The sequence below is a fragment of the Portunus trituberculatus genome, chromosome 5, assembly GCF_017591435.1.
Source record: "Portunus trituberculatus isolate SZX2019 chromosome 5, ASM1759143v1, whole genome shotgun sequence".
In the NCBI taxonomy this organism is placed as follows: Eukaryota; Metazoa; Arthropoda; class Malacostraca; order Decapoda; family Portunidae; genus Portunus; species Portunus trituberculatus.
Window position 1 is genome coordinate 10,862,296 of NC_059259.1, and position 23,161 is coordinate 10,885,456.

The 23,161-nt window shown below is 37.8% G+C and overlaps 1 protein-coding gene across 1 annotated transcript in view; it reads left to right on the forward strand.

Annotated features, from left to right (window-relative positions):
- LOC123516193 (abnormal cell migration protein 10-like) overlaps nt 1–23,161 on the forward strand; it is a 148,853-nt gene that overhangs the window by 120,445 nt on the left and 5,247 nt on the right. The window contains 6 exon segments of the mRNA XM_045275386.1: nt 4,052–4,163; nt 11,686–11,835; nt 13,907–14,089; nt 14,510–14,637; nt 21,665–21,902; nt 22,854–23,050. Coding sequence (XP_045131321.1) covers nt 4,052–4,163; nt 11,686–11,835; nt 13,907–14,089; nt 14,510–14,637; nt 21,665–21,902; nt 22,854–23,050 — 1,008 coding nt within the window.

Below are 23,161 nucleotides of genomic sequence, written 5' to 3' on the forward strand. Positions count from 1 at the left end.
TATAGTAGTAGTAGTAGGGTTAGCTCCACGCTGGCAGGGAGGGTAGCTAGCTGTGTGTACCCTCACCAAAGCTCACCATACCCTAGATACCTCAAAGTAACGCTCGTGGTGACAGAGAAGTGAAGCGTAGCAGACGTGGAAGTGAAAGAAGGAAGGAAAGAGTGTGTGTGTTTGAGGAGTGTGTGTACGTGACTCCATTTCACAAGCACTCACTGCCAGCTACCGTGACCAGACCACAGTGTCCATTACAGTACCGTTACCCGCCCGGCTGGACACTACCTACACATACGCGCACTTACATACACTTACACTTCACTCCTCAGGCGGTTTGAGAGGTGGAGGCAAGTGGAGGTGTGGTGACCGAGTGCCTGTTGCTACCCGAGTGGAGGAGTGGAGAAGGGTGGCTTACTTAATGAGATTACAACCCTGTCCTCCGTTCTCCCTCCCGGATTTTCCTCCTCCTTCATCTCCCGTGTTCCTGTATGTATTGTGATAGCTGAGTGATGCCTCGCGCTGATGGTACAGAGGTGAGCTGGAAAGAAATCGTATGAAGACTGCTTGGAACTGTCATGATTAGAAAAAAAAATAAATTAATACTGGAAATTCCTAGAAGCCTGAATGGAATTGATTATAAGAAACAATAACAAGGAAGAAAAAAAAGAACCTCAATGAAAACGTGAAACAGGAATACAAGTAGAAACCAATAGATTAAACGAAAAAAAAAAAAATTGAGAACTGGAATAATCTTAAATTTAACCACCCGAAAAAAAAAAAAAAACAATACAATAACGTAACACAAACAATACAATTAACCCATTCCACATTCCAACACTATAATATTAACCCAGAAAACCGCAAGAAACCAAAAAAATGACAATGAAAACCGTATACCCACACCACCACGCAACGAACTCAAGTCTGTATAAGTGAGTGGCTGCAGTATTAGCGTGGCCTTATATTCCGGGGGAGTAATTGGAGAGGGGGAGTGTGTGTGGTGTGTGGGGTGGATAACAAGTGGGTGGCAGTGACGCAAGAGCCATGGCCATCAGCAGAGGCGAGGGGGGCGGGGCGGTGGACACGGCGGCTATTGATGCTGTGTTGGCTGAGATCGATGCTTTTACTGCTGACTTCGACCCGGAACCTCCCGCCGCTGCCTCGCAATATGTAGGTTTCTCCTTTATTTTGACTCTACTGCTCGTTTTTTATGTGTCATCCTTACTTTTCTACTACGATCTTGTGGTTTTTTTTTAATGCTCCAGTTCTGTATTATCTTTTTTATTGTTTGCTCTCTATTTTCTTTTTATATTCGTGTGGGTAAGTGGGTGTCTCTTCCTGGCTTCCCGTATTGGCAGTCTAATATAAGGGAAGTGTGGTTCTTGCCTTCCCCGTGTGTGTTACTGCTAATAGTACTGGGGACGGGTATTGGAGGAGGGGATGGGCTGTGGGGGGTGTTTGTACTGACTGGCCCTGCGACACACACACACACACACACACACATGGCATTGAAGTTTGCGAGAGTGCAGTAGTTAACACCATATCACACCACATGACACCACTACACCACACCACACCACACCATCATCATATACAACCACGCCACAACACACCACACTACACCACACCACACCACTGTATTCATTGCTTCACTCTCCCCTCTATCACTCCCTTCCTTCCTTCCTTCACCTGTCCGTCCCGCTGCCATGAGAATAAATTTGGCGTAATAATAAGCGAGTATTTTATATTTTCGTATGCATTTCTTTATTATTTTATTTTCCTTTATATTTTTAAGAGAGTCACTGGTCAAGGAAAACGAAAATTAGTGAAAAAAAGCAGGAAAACAATGTAACAAGAGACCACTAATAACTACGTACCATTTAATTACCTCGCCCATTGTTAGCTGTCGTTAAGTCGTTACTCCTGACCTTCATTCTACCCAATTGACCTTTTAACTGCTGTTCATGATAGCACCCCCCCCTTCATTACCACTGTCATTTTCACCATTATTATATTTAGCATTATCTTTTGGGGTAATCTACAATTGCTAATCATCATCATCATCATCATCCATCATCATCATCATCATCATTATCATCATCATCATCATCATCATCGTGAAGGAATAATGATGCAGAAATGTTACAGTATAATGAATAGATATGATTTGTGTGACTGTTTCTCATTATTATTATTATTATTATTATTATTATTATTATTATTATTCAGAGTACAGGTGATTTATATTTGAAGGAATGAGAGAGAGAGAGAGAGAGATGAGGGAAGAAGTAAGGTGAATGAAGAAATGAGAGAAGATATCTTAATGAAGGAAAGAAAGAATGAAATAAATGAACAAAGAAATAAAAGACAAAGCAATGAATAATGAATGAAATGGGTGAGACATGAATAAATAAGACAAACTAAGCAAAAAAAAAATAGAGAAGAATGAATGAATGAAGGGAGAAATAAACCAAACAAGCTGATAAGAGATGAATGAAGGGAATGAGAAAGAGAGAGAAAAAAAGAAAAGAAAATGCAAATAAGATAAACAATAGAGATGGATGAATAAAAGGAAATAAAAAGACAGATAAGAGATAGATAGATAGAGAGAGAGAGGAGGGGTTCTAGTGTATGAAATATTATGTTTTTAGGACATGAGACTGATAATTAAAAAGATATGCCATGTTATGAATTTGAGAGGGTGAGAGGGAGTCGGGGGATTGAATGTATGTGTGTGTGTGTGTGTGTGTGTGTGTTTTCAGTATAAATTAGTTGTTATTTTGAATTACATTTGATTGAGTTATTAGTTTATTTTAGCTTTCATTCTTTTTTGTTTTTGTTTTTTTGTTCATTCTTGCATTTTTCTTTCTTTTCTTTTCTTTGTTGTTTTATTAGTTATTGATACTTTCTTATTTTCTTGTTGTTTTTGTTCTTTTTCTTGTTCTTTTCTTGGTCTTCTTCTTCGTCTTCTTGGTCTTGTTCTTGGTCTTGGTCTTGGTCTTGGTCTTGGTCTTCTTGTTCTTGGTCTTCTTCTTCTTCTTCTTCTTGGTCTTGTTCCTCTTGTTGTTCTTGGTCTTCTTCTTCTTCTTCTTCTTCTTCTTGGTCTTTGTTCCTCTTGTTCTTGTTCTTGTTCTTGTTCTTGTTCTTCTTCTTCTTGTTCTTCTTCTTCTTCTTGGTCATCTTCTTCTTCTTGGTCTTCTTCTTCTTCTTGGTCTTCTTCTTCTTCTTCTTCTTCTTCTTCTTCTTCTTCTTCTTCTTCTTCTTCTTCTTCTTCTTCTTCTTGGTCTTCTTCTTCTTCTTCTTCTTGTTTCTTGTTCTTGTTCTTCTTCATCATCTTCCTCTTCTCCTCCGTGAAAAATGTACTGTATATGATGTTTTGAAATTGTTATTTATTTATTTATCTATTATTTTTATTTTCTATTCTGTAGTAACACTGAATAACCTTTTACTTTACCCATTAAGATGCACCGGTACCAGCTGCTCATTAACTCCATTTGACCCATGTGTGATTTGAATTGCTGTTGTAATCTCATGTATTCATTCCTTTCTTCCCTCATCTCTTTATTATATTGTAGGTGTGACATGCAACTTTTGTCTTCATGTTGATATGTATACAACAACAACAACAACAACAACAACAACAACAGCAGCTACAATAACAACACAAAACAACACTAACTTACAATATAACAAACTACTACTACTACTACTACTACTACTACAAAATGTCAGTCCTTGAGCTACATAAAAAGAAAGGACAGGATTGCATATATAACACTCTTTGCCTACACACACACACACACACACACACACACACACACACACACACACACACACACACACACACACACACACACACACACACACACACACACACAGGACCTGGAACACATAGAATTAGAGAAAAAAAACAGCATCATCAAAAACATTAACAAGAAAACACACACACACACACACAAAAAAAAAAAACACACACAGCTGTCTGCTATGACCTAACCCCACCTACACACACACACACACCCGTCCAGCTCTGACACCCTTTCGTTCTCCCACACAGGGCCTGGAGCAAGTGGGCAGCAATGTTGGTGTGGTGTCGGGTGTGCAGAGGCGGGAGAAGCCACACCCTCCCAGAATTGACGCACACCGCTTCTCTCGCGCTAATCTGGAAGGTGAGGGAAAAAAAAACGAAGAGGTGAAGGTGAGAGAGAAAAAAGATTGGTTAGTGGTGAGGGAGAAAGAGAAGAGGAAGAGGTGAGATAGAGAGGTAAAAGTGACAGGAAAGAAAGAGAAGATGTAGGAGGAAGGAGAAAAAATGAACAGAGGAAGAAGGAAAGAGAAAAAGGATTGGTTAGTGGTGAGGGAGAAAGAGAAGAGGAAGAGGTGAAGGAATAAAGAGGTAGAAGTAGAGGTTAGGAATAAAGATGGGAGGTAGAAGGAAGGAGAGAGAAAGAGGAGAGGTAGGGGTGAGGGATAAAACAAACATTCGGAGCTATTTTATTCTCTTGATGTGTAGAAGTTGTGTTTTTGTTAGTGATACGTACAATTATTTATTTATTTATTATGTGTACAAATCTCCTATTTATTATTACTGTCTTTAGTGCAGTGAAGGTTAGGGAAAAAAGATCAATTGTGTTTTATTTTATTAGTATGCTAAGTACAAATCATCATCATCATCATATTATTATTATTTATTATTATTGTTATATATTTCTTCTTCTTCATCTTCTTCTTCTTCTTCTTCTTGTTCTTCTTCTTGTTCTTGTTCTTGTTCTTCTTGTTCTTTCCAGCGTGATTGTTCCAGAGTGTCAATGGTTTACTGTGTGGATATTGAGAATTGCTTTAGTATTATATAGTTTAATGCCTTTCTTTCCTTTCTTTCTTTGTCTTTCTTTGTGTATGTGTGTACAGTCTAGCTTTCCTTATTTATTTATTTTTTTGTGTTTAAAATCTAGCTTTTTTTTTTTTTTATCCTCATCATTGTTTATTGTTTGTTTGTTTGTTAGTGCATTTCTTTCCTTTTGTGTGTGTGTTTGTTGGTTCTTTTTTCCCTCCCTGTGTCATGTTCTGCTGGTTCTGACTTATTCCTTTGCTTTATTCACTTCTCTTCTCTTATTCTTTGTTTTTTTTTTCTCCTTTTCTTTTTCTTTCCCTCTCAAAAACTTTCTATTATTTTTTTTATTACATTTCCTCATTTTGTCTTTTTTCTTATTTATTTATTTATTTATTTATTTATTTTTTTTTATTTATTTTTTATCATGTTGGTCTTCCTACACACTACTTAATGTTTTCCTTATAAGGTGCTCTCTCTCTCTCTCTCTCTCTCTCTCTCTCTCTCTCTCTCTCTCTCTCTCTCTCTCTCTCTCTCTCTCTCTCTCTCTCTCTCTGTTCTTCTTCTTCTTCTTCTTCTTCTTCTTCTTCTTCTTCTTCTTCTTCTTCTCTTCTTCTTCTTCTCCTCCTCCTCCTCCTCCTCCTCCTCCTCCTCCTCCTCCTCCTCCTCCTCCTCCTCCTCCTCCTCCTCCTTCTTCTTCTTCTTCTTCTTCTTCTTCACATTCATCTCCTCCTCCTCCTCCTCCTCCTGGGTTCCTGCAGGGGTCAGATAGGCCTACACTACCCCTCTCCATCATCATAGGCCTCCCCTCCCCCCTACCCTCCTGTCACAGCCTCCCCCCTCCCCTCATAGGCCTAACTGCTTCTGCCACCCCACAAGGAAAATTAGCAGGATATTTTGCCAGGAAATTGAATGGAAAGATTGGTAACAAGGAGAGAGAGAGAGAGAGAGAGAGAGAGAGAGAGAGAGAGAGAGAGAGAGAGAGAGAGAGAGAGAGAGAGAGAGAGAGAGAGAGAGAGAGAGAGAGAGAGAGGCAAGAAGGCAGGATATGAATGAATGAGTACATGGTGAGGAATGATAAAGTGAGAAAGAGAGAGAGAGAGAGAGAGAGAGAGAGAGAGAGAGAGAGAGAGAGAGAGAGAGAGAGAGGATGTGACAATATGACTCAAGCACCAGTACAAAAAATAAGTCAGTCAGGGAATGAAATTGAATACGTAAACAAAACATGAATAGAAAAATAATGAACACGTTAATCTGTCAGTAGAATAATCGAAACACACTTAAAAACAACTATTTTCTGAGGCTACAGAGATGATTGGCTAAGTTCTCAAGAGTGTTTTTCCACCTAACCCGTGCAGTACTGGGACACATTTTTACCATGAGTTTTGGTATGATTAGACAGTTTTATTTACACTAGGAAGGGTCTATGGAGGTTGGAAGATTAATGGGCAGTCTTTGCTATTTTAATCCCCACACACACAAGTTTCTGGTGTATAAAATCACTAAATAGTAAGCAGAGTTAGTATGAAGATGTGTCATAGCACTGAAGGGGTTAACAATGTTGGAGCCTTGTTAATTTGTCTCTAGAATCACAGAAACACCCTTAAAAACCCATGTCACTTCAACTAGAACTCGGAAATCTTGTTAATCCTAGAAATAAAAACATCCTTTAAAACTTCACATCACTTCAACTAAACCCTAAAAATCTTCAATGAGAACTCAGAAATCTCCTTAATCTGTCTGTAATATCAGAAAAAAACACTCTTAAACTCATGAATACACTCTCAAAACATGTCACTTCAATAAAATCCTAAATATTCTTACTAATTTATTACTAAAACCATAAAAAATACCTTTTAAAACCCATGTCACTTCAACTAGAGCTCAGAAATCTCATTAATCTCAACTAGAACTCAGAAATCTCATTAATCTGTTTGTACTATGAAGAAAACACCCTTAAAAACACACCACTTCTACTAAAAGCCCCAAAAATCTTACTAACCTGCCACTGAAACCAGAAAAACATCTTTGAAAACCCATGTTACTTCAACTAGAGCTCAGAAATCTCATTAATCTGTCGATATTATCACAAAAACACCCTTAGAAATATGCCACTTCAACTAGAAATCCTAAAAAAATCTTACTAACCTGCCACTGAAACCTGAAAAAAACACCTTTATAAACCTTTATCACATCAACAAGAACTTACAAATCTCATTAATCTGTCTGTATTACCACAAAAACACTCTTAAAAAACATGTCACTTCAAATAAAGAATAACACAAAAACACTCTTAAAAAACATGTCACTTCAAATAAAGAGCCTCAAAAAATCTTTCCAACCTGTCACCAAGACCATAAAAACACCCTTATTCCTTCAGTACAGTGCCATGTTCTCATATTCATTCTGCTTTTTTTATTTGGCAATTTTATACACCTTCAAAAACTCATGTGGCAGATTAAAATAGTGAAGACTGTGGCTATTAATCTTTTGACCTCCATAGACCCTTTCTAATGCAAATCAAATCATTTAATCATACACAAAAATGAAGGTAAAAAACATGTCTCAGTAGTGAAGTGGTTAAAAACATGCCACTTCAACCAAACAACCCTTCGTAAAGCAGTATAGGTGTAGGAAATAGGTGTGTTAGTATATAGGTCACTGTCCTTTGTTTGGGGTGTGTTAGGGATGTGTTGGGGGTGTTAGGGGTGTTTGGGATATCCAGTGTGGTGTTTGGGTAAAAAGTCATGATGGATAAGAACTATAGTAAGGAAGGTGAGTCAGTGCAGAGGAGGGGGCAGAGTGGCAGGGTAGCCGGCCAGAAACAGCTGCAGTAGAGGTGTGGTGTAGGGAGAGAGAGAGAGAGAGAGAGAGAGAGAGAGAGAGAGAGAGAGAGAGAGAGTGGATGAAGAGGGTTAAGAAAGAAATGAGTCAGTGATAAGGTTAAGGTATGAGAGTGTGTGTGTGTGTGTGTGTGTGTGTGTTTGATTGATTTATTTATTTACCTGTTTTTTAACTTATTTTTCTGAGAAGTGTGTGTGTTTGTGTGTGTGCACGTATTATTTATTTGCCTGCTTTTATTTATTTGATTTTCTAAGGTGTGTGTGTGTGTGTTTTATTTATTTATTTACTTTTATTTTCTATTATTTATTATTCAAACATGGCCAGTCTTACCCTCTTAACACTTCCACTACAATATGCAATCTTTAAAAACACTGCTTGAAATATTTAAAAGTGCATAGAAGAAAAAAAAAATGTGATTGAGAGAGTAAAGCTTCACATTTCTAGCCAGTACGATGTTTAGAGGTGGCTGTGGAACAAAAATGAATGTCTCGGAATGGTTTGTGACTAAGGAACTTCATCAAATAGCAGTCAAAGGGTTAAATAAATAAAATAACTGACAGGAACAAAAGAAAAGGACGTCACTTATCTTACGGAATGACCAAAGATAAAGATGGTTATGGAATAGAAGGATGTGATGAAGGGAAGTGATGATGAGGGTGTGAGAGTGACGAGAGGTGATGACGAGGGTGTGAAAGTGACAGGTGGTGACGTGACAAGAGGGAGAGGGAGAGAGAGAGGGAGAGGTGAGGTGTGGCTGTCCAGGTTATGATGTCACTGGAATAACTTAGGTGACATCAGCTTCTGAGAGAGAGAGAGAGAGAGAGAGAGAGAGAGAGAGAGAGAGAGAGATATGGTTATTCACACACACACACACACACACTTTCCTTTGATAATGTGCTCTACTGATCTATAATATTTTTTTTTTCTTCCTTTCTTTATTTTTAACCAGTTATATCAAGTATGTATAGTGGGTTAGTCCCTTGTTTCTTCCTTCCTGTGTGTGTGTGTATGTGTATGTATGTATGTTTGTGTGTATAATATTCTTAAACACTTCACCTCATGACTTCTTTCCATAGGGTCTAGTTGAAGTGACAAAGGTTTCCAAGGATATTTTAATAGTTCCAGTGACAGAATAACAAGATTTCTACATTATGAATAGAAAAAAACACTTGTGAGAACTTGCTTTTTAATATCGATGGCCTGTAAAAGAGCTTACTTAACATTTCTTTGTGTGTGTGTGTGTGTGTGTGTGCGTGTGTGTGTCCGGTACAGCTGTCCTGAGGCATTGTGGGGGAGATGCAGTTATGGGAGAGGTGGAGGGTGACTGGTGGGGGGTAGGGGGTGTGGACAGGGGCAGGAAGAGTGAATCAGTGAAGCAAAGGATGGAAGGGATGTGAAGGGTGTTCGTTGTGTGAAGAAAGGAGACATGGTATTGCTGTGTGTATTTATCTAGTTGCATTGTCCAGGCTTTGAATAGGGCTCATAGTGTCCTGTCTTCATGTCTCCAGTTATCCTATTTTTCCTTAAAGTTGTGCACATTATATGCTGTAACAACTTTATCGCTCAATGCATTCCACTTCTCCACCTCTGTGTGTGTGTGTGTGTGTGTGTGTGTGTGTGTGTGTGTGTGTGTGTGTGTGTGTGTGTGTGTATTATTTGTGTGTGTGTGTGTGTGTTGATAATAATAGTAGTAGTAGTTGATAGTGTACTAGAGAGGCAGAAGTGATGCTTAGACCTGGTATATTTACTGACTGAACTATGGGAAACCAATCTAACCTAACCTAACTTATTCACACGAATCAGGTTTCTCATCTAAAACTTAGGAATCCATAAGTGACAGCGTATACTAGAGAAGCAGAGGAAGAAGTACGCCTCCCAGTTGAATTATGAAAAGCAGATGTTTGAGCAAAAGATTACAAGGGTCACTTAAAAAAATAATAAGGTTTGTTGAGTGTAAAATTGAGGAATTCATAAGTGACAGTGTTTATAATAGAGGCAGAGGAACTTCCTGTATTTACCGGTGGAATTAAGAAAAATGTTTAGGCAAAAGGTTGGGAGTGTCACCTAAACAAAATAAGGTTTCTTGTGTTTAAAACTGAGATATCTGAAGGTGACAGTGTGTATGAGAAAGGAACTTACTGTATTTAGTAGTGGAATTAAAGAAACATGTTCAGGCAAAAGATTGGAGGGTTACATAAACAAAATAGAAAGGTTTCTTGCATCTAGAATTGAGGAAACCGTAGGGGCACTGTATATTAGTGAGGTAGGGGAACTACTATATTTACTAGTCAAATTAAGAAAGATGTCTAGGCAAAATATTGGGGGGGTCATTTATACAAAACAGTAAGGGTTCTTGCATCTAAAACTGAGGAAATGAAGCTTGATAGAGAGGATGCTGGTAATTGTGTTGTAATTGTGTGTTACTGTGAAGATTTGCTTATAAGAGAGGAGGAGTCACACGATCATCCCTTGTAAATTAGTATGTTCTTGTGTGTTAACCCCTTCAGTACTGGGACATATTTTTACCTTGAGTTTTAGGTGTGATTAGACAATTTTACTTGCATTAGGAAGGGTCTATGGAGGTCAGAAAATTAATGGCCGCTGTCTTCACTATTTTTAATCCCCACATGAGTTTCTGAAGCTGTATAAAAGTCACCAAATAGTAAACAGAATGAATATGAAAAATGCGCCATTGTACTGAAGAGATTGATAAAGAAAAACAATACTTCAAGACAACAATGGCATGATCAACAACAATGACAACAACAACAACAACAACATGGCACTTATAATTAATCTCATGTCTCTTACTCATCTCTCTCTCATTCTTCATTGTCATAGGAAAACACTAGATCCTTCAATTAATCATATCCTTCCTGTCTCATCTTATCAATCTCTCTCTCTCTCTCTCTCTCTCTCTCTCTCTCTCTCTCTCTCTCTCTCTCTCTCTCTCTCTCTCTCTCTCTCTCTCTCTCTCTCTCTCTCTCTCTCTCTCTCTCTCTCCATATTTTTTAGACGTTTCCATACAAGATTCCTTTAAAACTTCCATCCTGTCACTTTCCCCACATTACATGAAGAAAGGTCTCCCGGCCACCAAAACGATTTCCAAAGGCCACAGAGATGATTAATGGGGTTATCAAGACAATTTTTCCCTGTTGGTGATATTGAAGTCTTGTTATCTGTCACTAGAACCATTAAAATATCACCAAAAACTTGCGTCATTTCAACTATAGCATTTTTTTTTAGTCATATCCATTAGAAACTTCTCACTTCAATTGGAACCTTTTTAAAATCATTAAAAAATACTTACTTAGAATTTGTGACTTTATAATGATTATCGAGAGTAAGTAACAGCAAGGAGAAGAGAAAATAAGAAGGAAGTCAATGCATAAGAGGTTCAAAAAGGAAAAGAAAGAGAAAGAGAAGAAGGAAGGAAAGGAACAATAAGAAATAATTAAGTAGAGGGTGAATAAAGACAAAAGAAAGGGGAAAATGGAAGGAAAGTAGTGAGTAGCAGAAAGAAAGAAAGGAAGGAGGAGAGGAGGAGGAGGAGGAGGAGGAGAAAAAACATTAAATCCTACAGGAAATAAATATCTAAAGGGTAAATAAAGACAAGGAAGAGAGAAAGTAGGAAGCAAACCAATGTGTAAGAGTCTAAAAAGAAGAAGGAAGAGGAGGCGGAGTAGAAACATTAGACCCATCAGAAAATTAACATATGTAGATGGTAAATAAAAAAAAATAGGAAGGAAACTAATGTGTAAAAGTTTAAAGAAAGAAGAAAGAGGAGGAGGAGGAGGAGGAGGAGGAGGAGGAGGAGGAGGCAAAAGAAAAAGGATAAACATCACATCTCACAGGAATTAAATATCTAGAGGATAAATAAAGACAAAATGAGAGAAAATTTGAAGGAAACCAATGTGTAAGAAGCTAAAAAAAAAGAAAGAGAGGAGGAGGAGGAGGCGGCGGCAAAGAAAAATGAGAAACATCACATCCCGCAGTCTCACCAGCTCTCCTTCCCACAGATTCAGGGGACGTGGAGCTGGACACAATACTTGGGGAGCTGTGTGCCTTGGAGACCCAGTTTGAGTTTGAGATATCCTCCAAGGGCAGCCAGACCCCAGCAGGGCCCGGCGTGCCCCCAAGGACCCCCGCCGCTGCCTCCAGTCTAGCAGGTCAGTGGAAGAGGCGTGGGCTGGTGTGGCCTTGTTTGAACTGTGAATTAATAAGGGTTGGCTTGTTTCAAAAGGTGTGTGTGTGTGTGTGTGTGTGTGTGTGTGTGTGTGTGTGTGTGTGTGTGTGTGTGTGTGAGAGAGAGAGAGAGAGAGTTTGTAGTGTGAGAGAGAGAGAGAGAGAGAGAGAGAGAGAGAGAGAGAGAGAGAGAATGTGTGTGTGTGTGTTTACCTAGTTGTATTGTACAGGGTTGGAGTGGGTCTCACAGTGTCCTGTCTCCATGTCTCCATTTATCTGATTTTCTTTAAAGTTATGCACATTATATGCTGCAACATCTTCATCGCTCAATGCATTCTACTTTTCCACCGTTCTGTGTGGAAAACTGTATCTTCCAACATCCTTCACACACTGCCTCATCCTGATCTTCTTTACATGTCCTCTTGTCCTTCTAGCTTCTGTCACCAGCACCAGGTCTTCCTTGTCTATCTTTTCAATGTCATTTACTATTTTATACATTGTTATTAGGTCCCCCCCATTCTCTTCTGTCTTGTAAGGTTGGCAGTCCCATTTCCTTTAGCCTTTCTTCATATGTTAGATCCTTTAGTTCTGGCACCATCTTTGTAGCTATGTTTTGTATCTGTTTCTAATCTTCTTATATCTTTCTTAAAGCTTGGTGTGTGTGTGTGTGTGTGTGTGTGTGTGTGTGTGTGTGTGTGTGTGTGTGTGTGTGTGTGTGTGTGTGTGTGTGTGTGTGTGTGTGTGTGTGTGTGATAAAAAACAAACACAAACAAAACAGTGACAAAAAATAAGTATATACTGTAACCCTCTTAATTAACAAATAGGCAACAAACACACTGAAGACAAACACATTAAAGGCTTACAAACACAAACACTATTATGAAGCCAGCCAAACTTCACCCGTGTGTGTGTGTGTGTGTGTGTGTGTGTGTGTGTGTGTGTGTGTGTGTGTGTGTGTGTGTGTGTGTGTGTGTAAAGATCAAAGTGAATTATAAAGCAGAATCAATATCCTTACTTATGTGAAAGCAAGTAATCTCTCTCTCTTTAACTCAGGCTGGAGAGAGAGAGAGAGAGAGAGAGAGAGAGAGAGAGAGAGAGAGAGAGAGAGAGAGAGAGAGAGAGTGGGGGTGTTTAAGAGGTTAGAGAATATTTTGTTTATCTCTCTCTCTCTTCTTTACTTGACTATAGACAAATGAAAGAAATTGAAGTGAGAGAATGTTCTTATCTCTCTCTCTCTCTCTCTCTCTCTCTCTCTCTCTCTCTCTCTCTCTCTCTCCAGTGCAGTAAATAATGGATGCCTACTTGAAGCAATGCATTATGAAGTGTTCTCGAGTATTCTTTAGGCCACAATGAGTAAGGAAGTGTAAATAATCCTGCAGTGTGAAGAGATCAAACTAAGCTCTTATTATCATTATTGTTATTATTATCTCATTGTATTTTACTTCATGTTGAACCTAACCTAACCTAACCTAACTTAACCTGACCTGGCCACTCTTTCTCCACCAGCAAGACAACACAACAATGAACAACAATCTCAAAATAAAATAAATAAATAACAAGGTGGAGAAATAGAAAAAAAAAAATAACTAAATATGACCAAACCAATTAAAACTAGATAAATAAATAGAGAAATGTAAAAATAAAGACAGTACTGGGATGCATTTTTACCTTGAGTTTGGGTGTGATTAAACCATTTTATTGACATTAGGAAAGCTTTATGAAGGTCAGAAGATTAGTGGCCTGTCTTCACTATTCTAAGCCTCACATAACTTTCGGAAGCTGTGTAGAATCAGCAAACAGTAAGCAGAATGAATATGAAAGCGCCTCATGGCACTGAAGAGGTTAAACTAAACTTAGCCAATCAAAATTTAATGAATAAAGATAATTCAATAAATAGATAAATAAATAAATAAATAAATAGATAAACATTACTAAACTTAAACTAACCAATCTGTTCCCTCAAGACACAAGACACCAGTGAATAATGAACAGCAATCAATACGCAGCCACAGCACACAGCCCACAGCAAGGCGTTAACCCAACGTGACATTTCAGACAAAATGCAACCCAAACAGCAGCAGCCACAGCAGATGCAACCCCCACAGCTGCACGGCGAGGCACCACAGCAGCAGCAACAGCCACAGCGACAGACACACTCTCGCAGCAACTCTGGGAACAGCAGCAGACCAAAACTGGAGCCGCTGAACATGGAGATTGATGTGTCCGCCACCACCATGAGTAAGAATCCCGTTTTCTTTGTTTTACCTATCTGTTTGTTTTGTTTTCTTGTTTATTGTTTTTTATTGATGTATTTTTTTCTTTCCCTCTTTTTTTTTATTTACTTTTTGTCTTTTTTGTTATTTTTTTTGTTTCTTTGTCTTTTTTCTTGCTGTGGTTTGTTTGTTTTGTCTTGTTTATTTATTCTTTTGTTCAGCGTTTTATTATATTTTTTTCCTTCTCTTTTTTTGTTTACTCCTTGTCTGTTGTTTGTTTTGTTGTCATTTTCCGTTTGTGTCTTTATAATGATATACCACAACACTAATAAAAGATGTAAAAAAAAACCAGTATTGAACCTAACTTAACCACTTCATTACTCTCTCTCTCTCTCTCTCTCTCTCTCTCTCTCTCTCTCTCTCTCTCTCTTTCTCCGCACCCCAGGCCGCACCGACAGCCCAGACAATGACTCAGCATTCAGCGACAATGTATCCATGCTGTCGTCGGAGAGCTCAGCGTCCAGCGGTGCTTCGGGCGGCTCACGACCTGACGCCAATAAGCACTTGTCTCAGGTGAGTGTGGCGGGAGTCAGGCTGGCTGGTTGAGCTTTACTGGTGCCTCTCTGCTGCCTCTTAGTGCTGTGATGGCTGGTTGACTGGCTGGCTGGCTGGTTGACTAGCTGGCTGGCTGGCTGGTTAACTGGTTGGCTGGCTGGCTGGTTAACTGGTTGGCTGGCTGGCTGGCTGGCTGGTACATGCAGATCTTTCATACTTTAATTCACTGTTTTGTTTTTGTTGTCTTAAGAAGGTTTTTGGCCACTTTAGTCGTGTTTCCTTACCTTTCTGGCATACATCTAGTCATTCAGGGCTTTCATAATTGTCTTCTTTGTGTCACTGTGTTTTTGTTGTGTTGAGAGGAGTTTTGGCTAGTTATGGTGTTTCCTTACCCTTTCTGGAGACTGGCATCTAAGTGGAGCCTTTTATTGAATCCCTTTTTGTTGCTCTTAGCCAGTTTTACCCTACATAAAAGAGACAGATAGATAAATACATTAGGCATTTGTGGAATCTCGCTCCTATTTATTTGATTGATTGTTGTGATTTTGTTGTCTTGAGTGGGTGTTTCCTACTGTGGTGGTTACTGTGACCTTGTTTCCTTCATTCTTTCTTACGTGACCTTGTTTCCTTCATTCTTTCCACTGTGACCTTGTTTCCTTCATTCTTTCCAGTGTGACCTTGTTTCTTTCATTCTTTCCACTGTGACCTTTTCTTATTCTTGCTACTTTGGTCTTGTTTTCCTATTCTTTCTTATGTGACCTTGTTTTCTTCATCCTTTCTTCTACGGCCTTGTTTTCTTATTCCTTCTACCTTGGCTTTGTTTTCTTATTGTTGGCATTCAGGGTGTTCATTATTGTTTTCCTGTCTTCTTTGTTGAGCTCTTTTTGTTGTCGTGAGAGGATGAGTTCTTTTGTTGTGGTTGTGTTTCCTTTCCCTTCCCGGCACACAAGGAGGCGCTCAGATCCTTTATTCTTGTGCTCTGTGGTTAGGTTGATGTTTTCCCTGGATTTATGGACATTTAAAGATAATATATAGTTGGACATTTAAAGATAATATATAGCGAGAGAAAAGTGCTAAGTGGTATATAGAGAGTCATTTAAAGGTGCTAAGTGGTGAATAGGAAAGACATTTAAAGGTTCTAAGTGGTGTATAATGAAGATATTTAAAGGTTCTAAGTGGTATATAGGAAAACATTCAAAGGTTCTAGGTGGTGTATAGGAAAGAGTAGACATTCAAAGGTAATATGTGGTGTATAGGAGAGTCATTTAAAGGTGTTGAGTGGTGTATAGGAAAGACATTTGAAGGTTCCAAGTGGTGTATAGAAAAATGCAGAGTGGTGATGTTTCTTTTCGTGTCTTCTATTCTTGTGCCAGAATTTCAGTGCATAAGTTAGTTTGCATTCGTATATCATGACTATTTATTTATTTATTTATTTTTTGTCTTGTGGATATTTTGGTCCTTCAGTGAATCGTGTACAGTTTAATATTACTGCATAAGAAAATTTGCACATACAATTTTCTTTTCTTTTTTTTCCTGTAGATATTTAAAAGCATTCTCCATTTTTGTCATGCAGAAATCAAAATATTTAATGTGAATCTTGTATGAATGAAGACTATTAGTGTATAGCATTGAGGAAATTTTGTATATACAGTTTGTGCTCCTTTTGTCATGCATACATTTGAGCATCCGTCAGTCTAGCACATAAGGAAACTCGTGTAAATAGCCAGTACCCTTATCTCTCTCTCTCTCTCTCTCTCTCTCTCTCTCTCTCTCTCTCTCTCTCTCTCTCTCTCTCTCTCTCTCTCTCTCATTGTACCATTCTGTCCTTACGTGAATTTAGTGGGCATTAAAACTAAGAAAAACCCAAATGCAGAGTTCACATTCTTTTCATCTTGCAGAAATTCCAGTGTCTTGTGTAAATTAAAAGAAGCTTATCAAGAAATTGACAGCCATTACTTATTACATACTTACAAATCTTATGCCAAGAATTTCTGTCTATTCTTAATCTATCTGAATTCTTGTATCTTGTCTAAGTCACAAGAAGCTTATAAGAAAATTGAACATCCATTACTTATTACTTATAAATCTTACACCAAGAATTTCAGTCTATCCTTAATTTAACTGTGTGTGAAATCCAGTATCTTATATACATCAAAACAATCTTGTAAGAAAATTCAGCATCATTATTTATCACTTGCAAATCTTACACCAATAATTTCAGCCTATTCTTAATTTATCTGTGTCTGAATTCTCGTATCTTGTCTAAGTCAGAACAAGCTTATAAGAAAACTGACAAACATATTTATTTATTGGCATATCTTCAAGTCTCTACATGGAGTTTTATCTATTATTTATTTATATCTTATGCCAAAACTTTCAGCTTAACCTCTTCAGTACTAGGATACTTTTTTTACCATGAGTTTGGATATGAGTAGATGCTTTTATTTGCATTAGGAAGTGTCTATAAATATCTGAAGACTAATGGCCAGAGTCTTCACTATTTTAATCCACACATAAGTTTCTGAAGCTGTATAGAATCACCAAATAGTAACTGGAGTGAATATGAAAACAAGCACTAAAGGGTTAAATTATCTGTGTGTGAACTAAGAAAAAATACAAAGACAGGTACAAGAAGCCATTAGGCCTACACATGGCAGTCCTAGTAGCTTTATAAAGTACTCTGAGGAAAGCCAGTCTGTTATAAAGCAACCAGTAACTTCTAGAGATAAAAATATACAGTGAATTTTGTCTACATCTCATTTTCATTAGTTTTGTCTCAGATCTCGTTCATTTCTCTGGTGTGTTGGTCGAGTCTTGTCACTTCCCCCTGTGGTCAGTCTTTATTGCTTTAAGTTACAGTAATAATCTTGATATGCTGTAAAGACTAGTGGTTGAGTCTCTTGTCACTTCCCCCTGTGGTTGGTCCCTAGTGCCTTAAGTGATAGTAATAATCTTGGTGTGCTGTAAAGACTAGTGGTCGAGTCTCTTGTCACTTCCCCGTGTGGCCAATCTGTAATGCTTTAAGTGATGGTAATAACCTTGATGTGCTAAAAAGACTAACCCCATTGTTTAAATCCCAACTAATATAATGCAAAGGTTTCTATCTCCAGGACAAGAAAGGACCTTGAGCTGAGTTTTGCTATGCTAACGCTTCCCTCCCTGCCAATAACACTGAAGAAATAACAATAACACAACAAAAGCAAACAAGAGCCACCTCTGCTTACAATCACACTGAATATCTCACTGGAACACAAAAAAATAGTGAAGAGATAACAATAACACAATAGCAAACACAACAGCCACCTCTGCTTACAATCACACTGAATATCTCACAGGAACACAAAAAAGTAACACTGGAAATTCTATAAAGACAAAATTAACTCTGCTTCAAGTAACTAACACTGGATGTCCCTTAGTAATACAAAAAATTTAGTAACACTAGAAATTCTATAGAAACAAATTAACTCCTGCTTCACACAACACTGAAATTTTTAATAGTAACACAAACAACAACTGCTACTTCAAATAACACTGATTTGATAGAAACTTGAATAATAACACTTGAAATTCTATAGAAGCTTAATTGACTCCTGCTTCAAATAACACTTAAATATTTGACAGCAACACAAACAATAACTGCTACTTCAAATAACACTGGACATTTCACAGTAACACAACAAAAGTAACACTGGAAATTCTACCAAGACAAAATTGACTCTTGCTTCAAACAACACTGAAATGTTTGATAGTAACACAAACAATAACAACTGCTACTTCAAATATCATGGAATATCTTGCTGTAACACAAACAGGTAACACTGAAAATTCTATAGAAACATTATTAAGTCCTTCCGAATCAAGTAAAACCGGAAACATTAAAGAAACAAAAAAAAAACTTGATCTGAGTGTGAACAACATTTCAGATATAACAACACAAAGAACAACTACAAAAATCTAATCTCAACTAATCAATCTATCAACAACTCTTCGGAAATTTAATCCAACAACACAAAATATATGAAAAAAAAACACAAGTAAGCCAAACCTAACCTAACATTCTATCAGCAACACTCTCCAAACCTCTAGCCAAACTTAATCTAGCAACACAAAAGATATGAAAAACACAAGCTATTCTAACTTAACATAAACTAACAATCTGTCAACAACACTTCAAAAAAACCTAATCTAGCATTCTATCAGTAACACTTGCAAAAAAAAAACTAACCTAACTTAATTTAGCAACACAAAAGATATGAGAAACACAAGGTAACTTAACTAAACATGATCTAATAGCAACACACAAAATATGAAAATAGACACAAGCTAATCTAACCAAGTTTAATCTAACAGCAACACAAAACACGTGAAAAACACAAGCTAAAGCCTAACCTAAACAAGCAGCAACACAAACAATATGAAAAAGATGCAAACTAACCAAACCAAACATGATCAAACAGCAACACAAATATGAAAAAAAAAACACAAAGTAACTCAACCAAGCTTAATTTAATAGCAACACAAACTAACCAATCCAAACGTGATCAGACAGCAACACAAAAACATGAAAAACACAAGGTAACAGCAACACAACAACAAAAAAAAAACACAAACTAACCTAACCAAACTTAGATAATCTATCAGCAACACAAAAAAATATGAAAAAGAAACACAAACTAACTTAACCTAACCTAAACTGCCCCTTACATGTACCCTTGTAAATATAATAACAAGCAACACATTGTCTATATAACATTCACGTGTGTGTGTGTGTGTGTGTGTGTGTGTGTGTGTGTGTGTGTGTGTGTGTGTGTGTGTGTTGCTGATTTGTGTCTTGTTTCCCTTGCATGTGTTTGGTGGTTCTTGGTTTGCATGGTGGTGGTGGTGGTGGTGGTGGTGGTACAGACTCTTTTCCTGACGTTGCCACAGCTTGCTGATCTACTGAAGGACTGTGGCTTAGACAAGGTGAGTGTGTCCTGGCTTGAATACCCTCCCCCCCTAATCCTAAGCCACTAAGTACTTCTCCTCCACGCTTCAACTTCATTTCAGAGGCTCTAGTTGAAGTGACACAGGTTTTCAAGGGTGTTTTTATGGGTATAGTTGAAGAAATGTGGGTTTTCAAGGGTGTTTTTATGGCTCTAGTTGAAGAGATGTGAATTTTCAAGATGGGTTTTATGGGTCTAGTTGAAGTGATGTGGGTTTTCAAGTGGGGGGGATTTATAGTTTTAAAGGCTCTAGTTGAAGTGACACAGGTTCTAAAGGAGGTATGGTTCCAAAGACTATTTTGAAGTGACATGGGTTTCCAAAGGATGTTTTTATGTTTCCAGTTGATGTAAAAGTTTTGAAGGGTGTTTTAGTGGTTCCAAAGGCTCTAGTTAAAGTGACATAGTTTTTCAAGGGTGTTCTTATGGTACTAGTGATAGATTAACAACATTTCTACATTGTTAACAGGAAAAACACTTGAAAACCTGCCCAATCATTTATGCAGCCTTTGAAAATAGTTGTGTTGGAGAGCAAAGTGTGTTAGGATATGGGCTTAAGCCACATACTAAGCTGCTTCTAATCCAGTCACAAAGCCACAGTTAAAGCCATCCTACACAGCTGCTGAGCCACTGTTTGCCAAGGCACTGAGCTGCACACAAAGCCACTGGTATTACAAAGCCACTTGTCAAGATATACCTAAGCCAGTTGATTCAAATAAGGTTAGGTTTGTTTGTTTGTTTAGAAGATGTTTTATTTTTTTTATTTTTAGTTACATATTTTTTTATTTTTGTCTTCATTGCGTTTTTTTTTTGTTGTTGTTTGGTTTTATTGGGTTATTTATTCATTTGTTATTGTTTATTTTTGTTTTGTTCTATTTTTGTTTAATTTTGGGGTCTGTCGTTTGTCTTGTGTTCTGTTGTGTTGTTCTTGGCTTGTATTTAGTTAGTGTTTCCTCTGATTGTTTTGAGTTTATTATTTTTGTGTTTTGAAGTAACATTGTTTTGGCTTGTTTTGTTCATATTTTTTGGAGTAATGTTTTTATTTCCATTGTTCTTGATTGGTTCAGTATGTTTCTCTATTTCCCACCAGTGACACAAACTTAATACTGAATTTGAGTGCTTGGTGATTCACAAGGTCAAGATAGATTCACAAGGTTAGTAAAAAAGATCACACGTAATTTATTTCGGTCACTCTTGAATTATGAAGCAAAAAATTGACCTGTAGATATTGAAACAGGTGAAAACTATCTCTTATTAATTAGAAAGATACCACAAACACTCAGACACTCAGAAACGTAATTTTTTTCGGTCACTTTTGAAAATAAAAGAAAAGTATACTTACATTGAGAGATGAAAGCTACTCTGACAATTGAGATAGATAAAAACAGACAATTTATTTCATCCACACTTGTAAAAAAAAAATAATAAAAATGAAAATTAGCCCAAGCAATTAGTAAAAAAGATAAGACGGACAGTTTATTTTCAGCCATTTCTAGAAAATCAAGGCAAAACAACATATAAACATTGAAATAGATCAAAACAATCCTGAGAAAGACAACATAAGACAATTTACTTCACCCACTCTTGTAAATTATACAAGACAATAAACTTAGACATTGAAATAGAAGAAAATAACTCAACAATTATTAAAAATGATAAGACAGGCAATTTATTTCACCCACTCTTGTAAATAATATATATATATATATATATATATATATATATATATATATATATATATATATATATATATATATATATATATATATATATAATAATAAAAAAAGACATTGAAATAGATGAAAACAACCCATAGAAAGATACCTTACTTTACCCACTCTTGTTGATTAAGCAAAAAAAAAAAAAAAAAAAAAAAAAAATAATAATAATAATAATAATAAAAAAAAATAAATAAAAAAAAAATAGATACCAGAATACATGAAAACAAGCCAAATTTATTTCAGTCATTCTTGTAAATAAAACAAAAATATAACCAACAGACTCTGAAATAGATAAAATAAAGACAACCAAACAACCTAACCCACTCCTCCATGTGGCCCTCACAGGTGGAGCAGGCGGCCAAACTGAAGGCAGAGAAGATCAAGATGGCCCTGGAGAAGATCAAGGAGGCCAATGTGAAGAAGCTGTTCATTAAGGCGTTTACCTCGGACGGCTCCACAAAGTCCCTGCTGGTGGACGAGAAGATGACAGTTGTGCATGTGACGCGACTTCTGGCCGACAAGAACCACGTCAGAATGGATCCAAAGTGGGCCATGGTGGAGCATATTCCCGATCTTTACATGGGTGAGTTGCTGAAATAATCTCTCTCTCTCTGTTTTGTGTGTGTGTGTGTGTATTTTTTTTTTTCATTGATTGTTTCTCTTCAGTACTGGGACACATTTTTACCTTAAGATTTGTGTACGATTAGACCATTTCATTGACGTTAGGAAGGGTCTATGGAGGTCAGAAAGATTAATGGCCACAGTCTTCACTATTCTAATCCCTCACATAGTTTCTGAAGGTGTAGAAAGTCACCAAATAGTCACCAGAATGACTATGGAAACGGGTCATGGTACTGAAGGATTAACAAGGATATTATTTGTCGAGAGAGGTGTTTCTGTGACTGTGGTGGTAATTTAAGAGGTTAGTTGTAAAGCTCTAGTGATGGATAACAGGAATTCACCAGATATCCTTATATGAGTGAGGTGGTGGTGGTGGTGTGTGTTTGTTGGTGATGTGGTGGTGTTATAGTGTGATAGTTTATTGTGGTGTGGACTGGACAGGTGGTGTTTGATGATAGTGGTGATGTGTTAGTAACAGAGTGGTGGTGGTAGTGGTGTTGTGGTATGTTGTGTGTGGTGTGTGATAGTAGTTTATTGGTGGTGGTGTGTGGTGGTATTAATAGTAGTGGTGTTATGGTGTATGGTAGCAGTGTGCTGGTGTGGTGTATTGTGTTGTTGGTGATGGTATGTGGTGTACTGGTGGCGATGTGTGTTGTGGCAGAGTGCTGGTGATGATGGTGGTGATGTGCATGGTAGTAGTGTATTGGTGGTGGTGTGTGGTAGTGGTGTTTTTTGGTGTTATGGTGTGTTGTGAGGGTACCCTGTGTGTGCTGGTGGATGGTAGCAGTGTGTTTGTGGTGTGTGGTGTTAGTGGTATGTTGGGTGTTATGGTGTGTGGTTTGATGGCAGGATTATAATGTGTGATGTGGCTAACCTCACCTCACCTCACCTAACCGTGCCCCCTCCCCCACAGAGCGCATCTACGAGGACGACGAGATGTTGGTGGAAAACCTGCTGCTGTGGACGAGGGACAGCAAAAACAAGCTGCTTTTCTCGGAGCGACCCGACAAGTACGACCTCTTCCTGCGACCCGAACACTACATCCTCATTGGCTCGTCCTCGGAGAAGAACTCGGACCTGGATGACGAGGGCAGGAATACTCTGGTGGAGGCAAGTGGTGGTGGTGGTGGTGGTGGGAGGATGGTGTTGGAGGCAAGTGGTGGTGGTGGTGGTGGTGGTGGTGGGAGGATGGTGTTGATGTTCTGGTTTAGACTTTGGGTT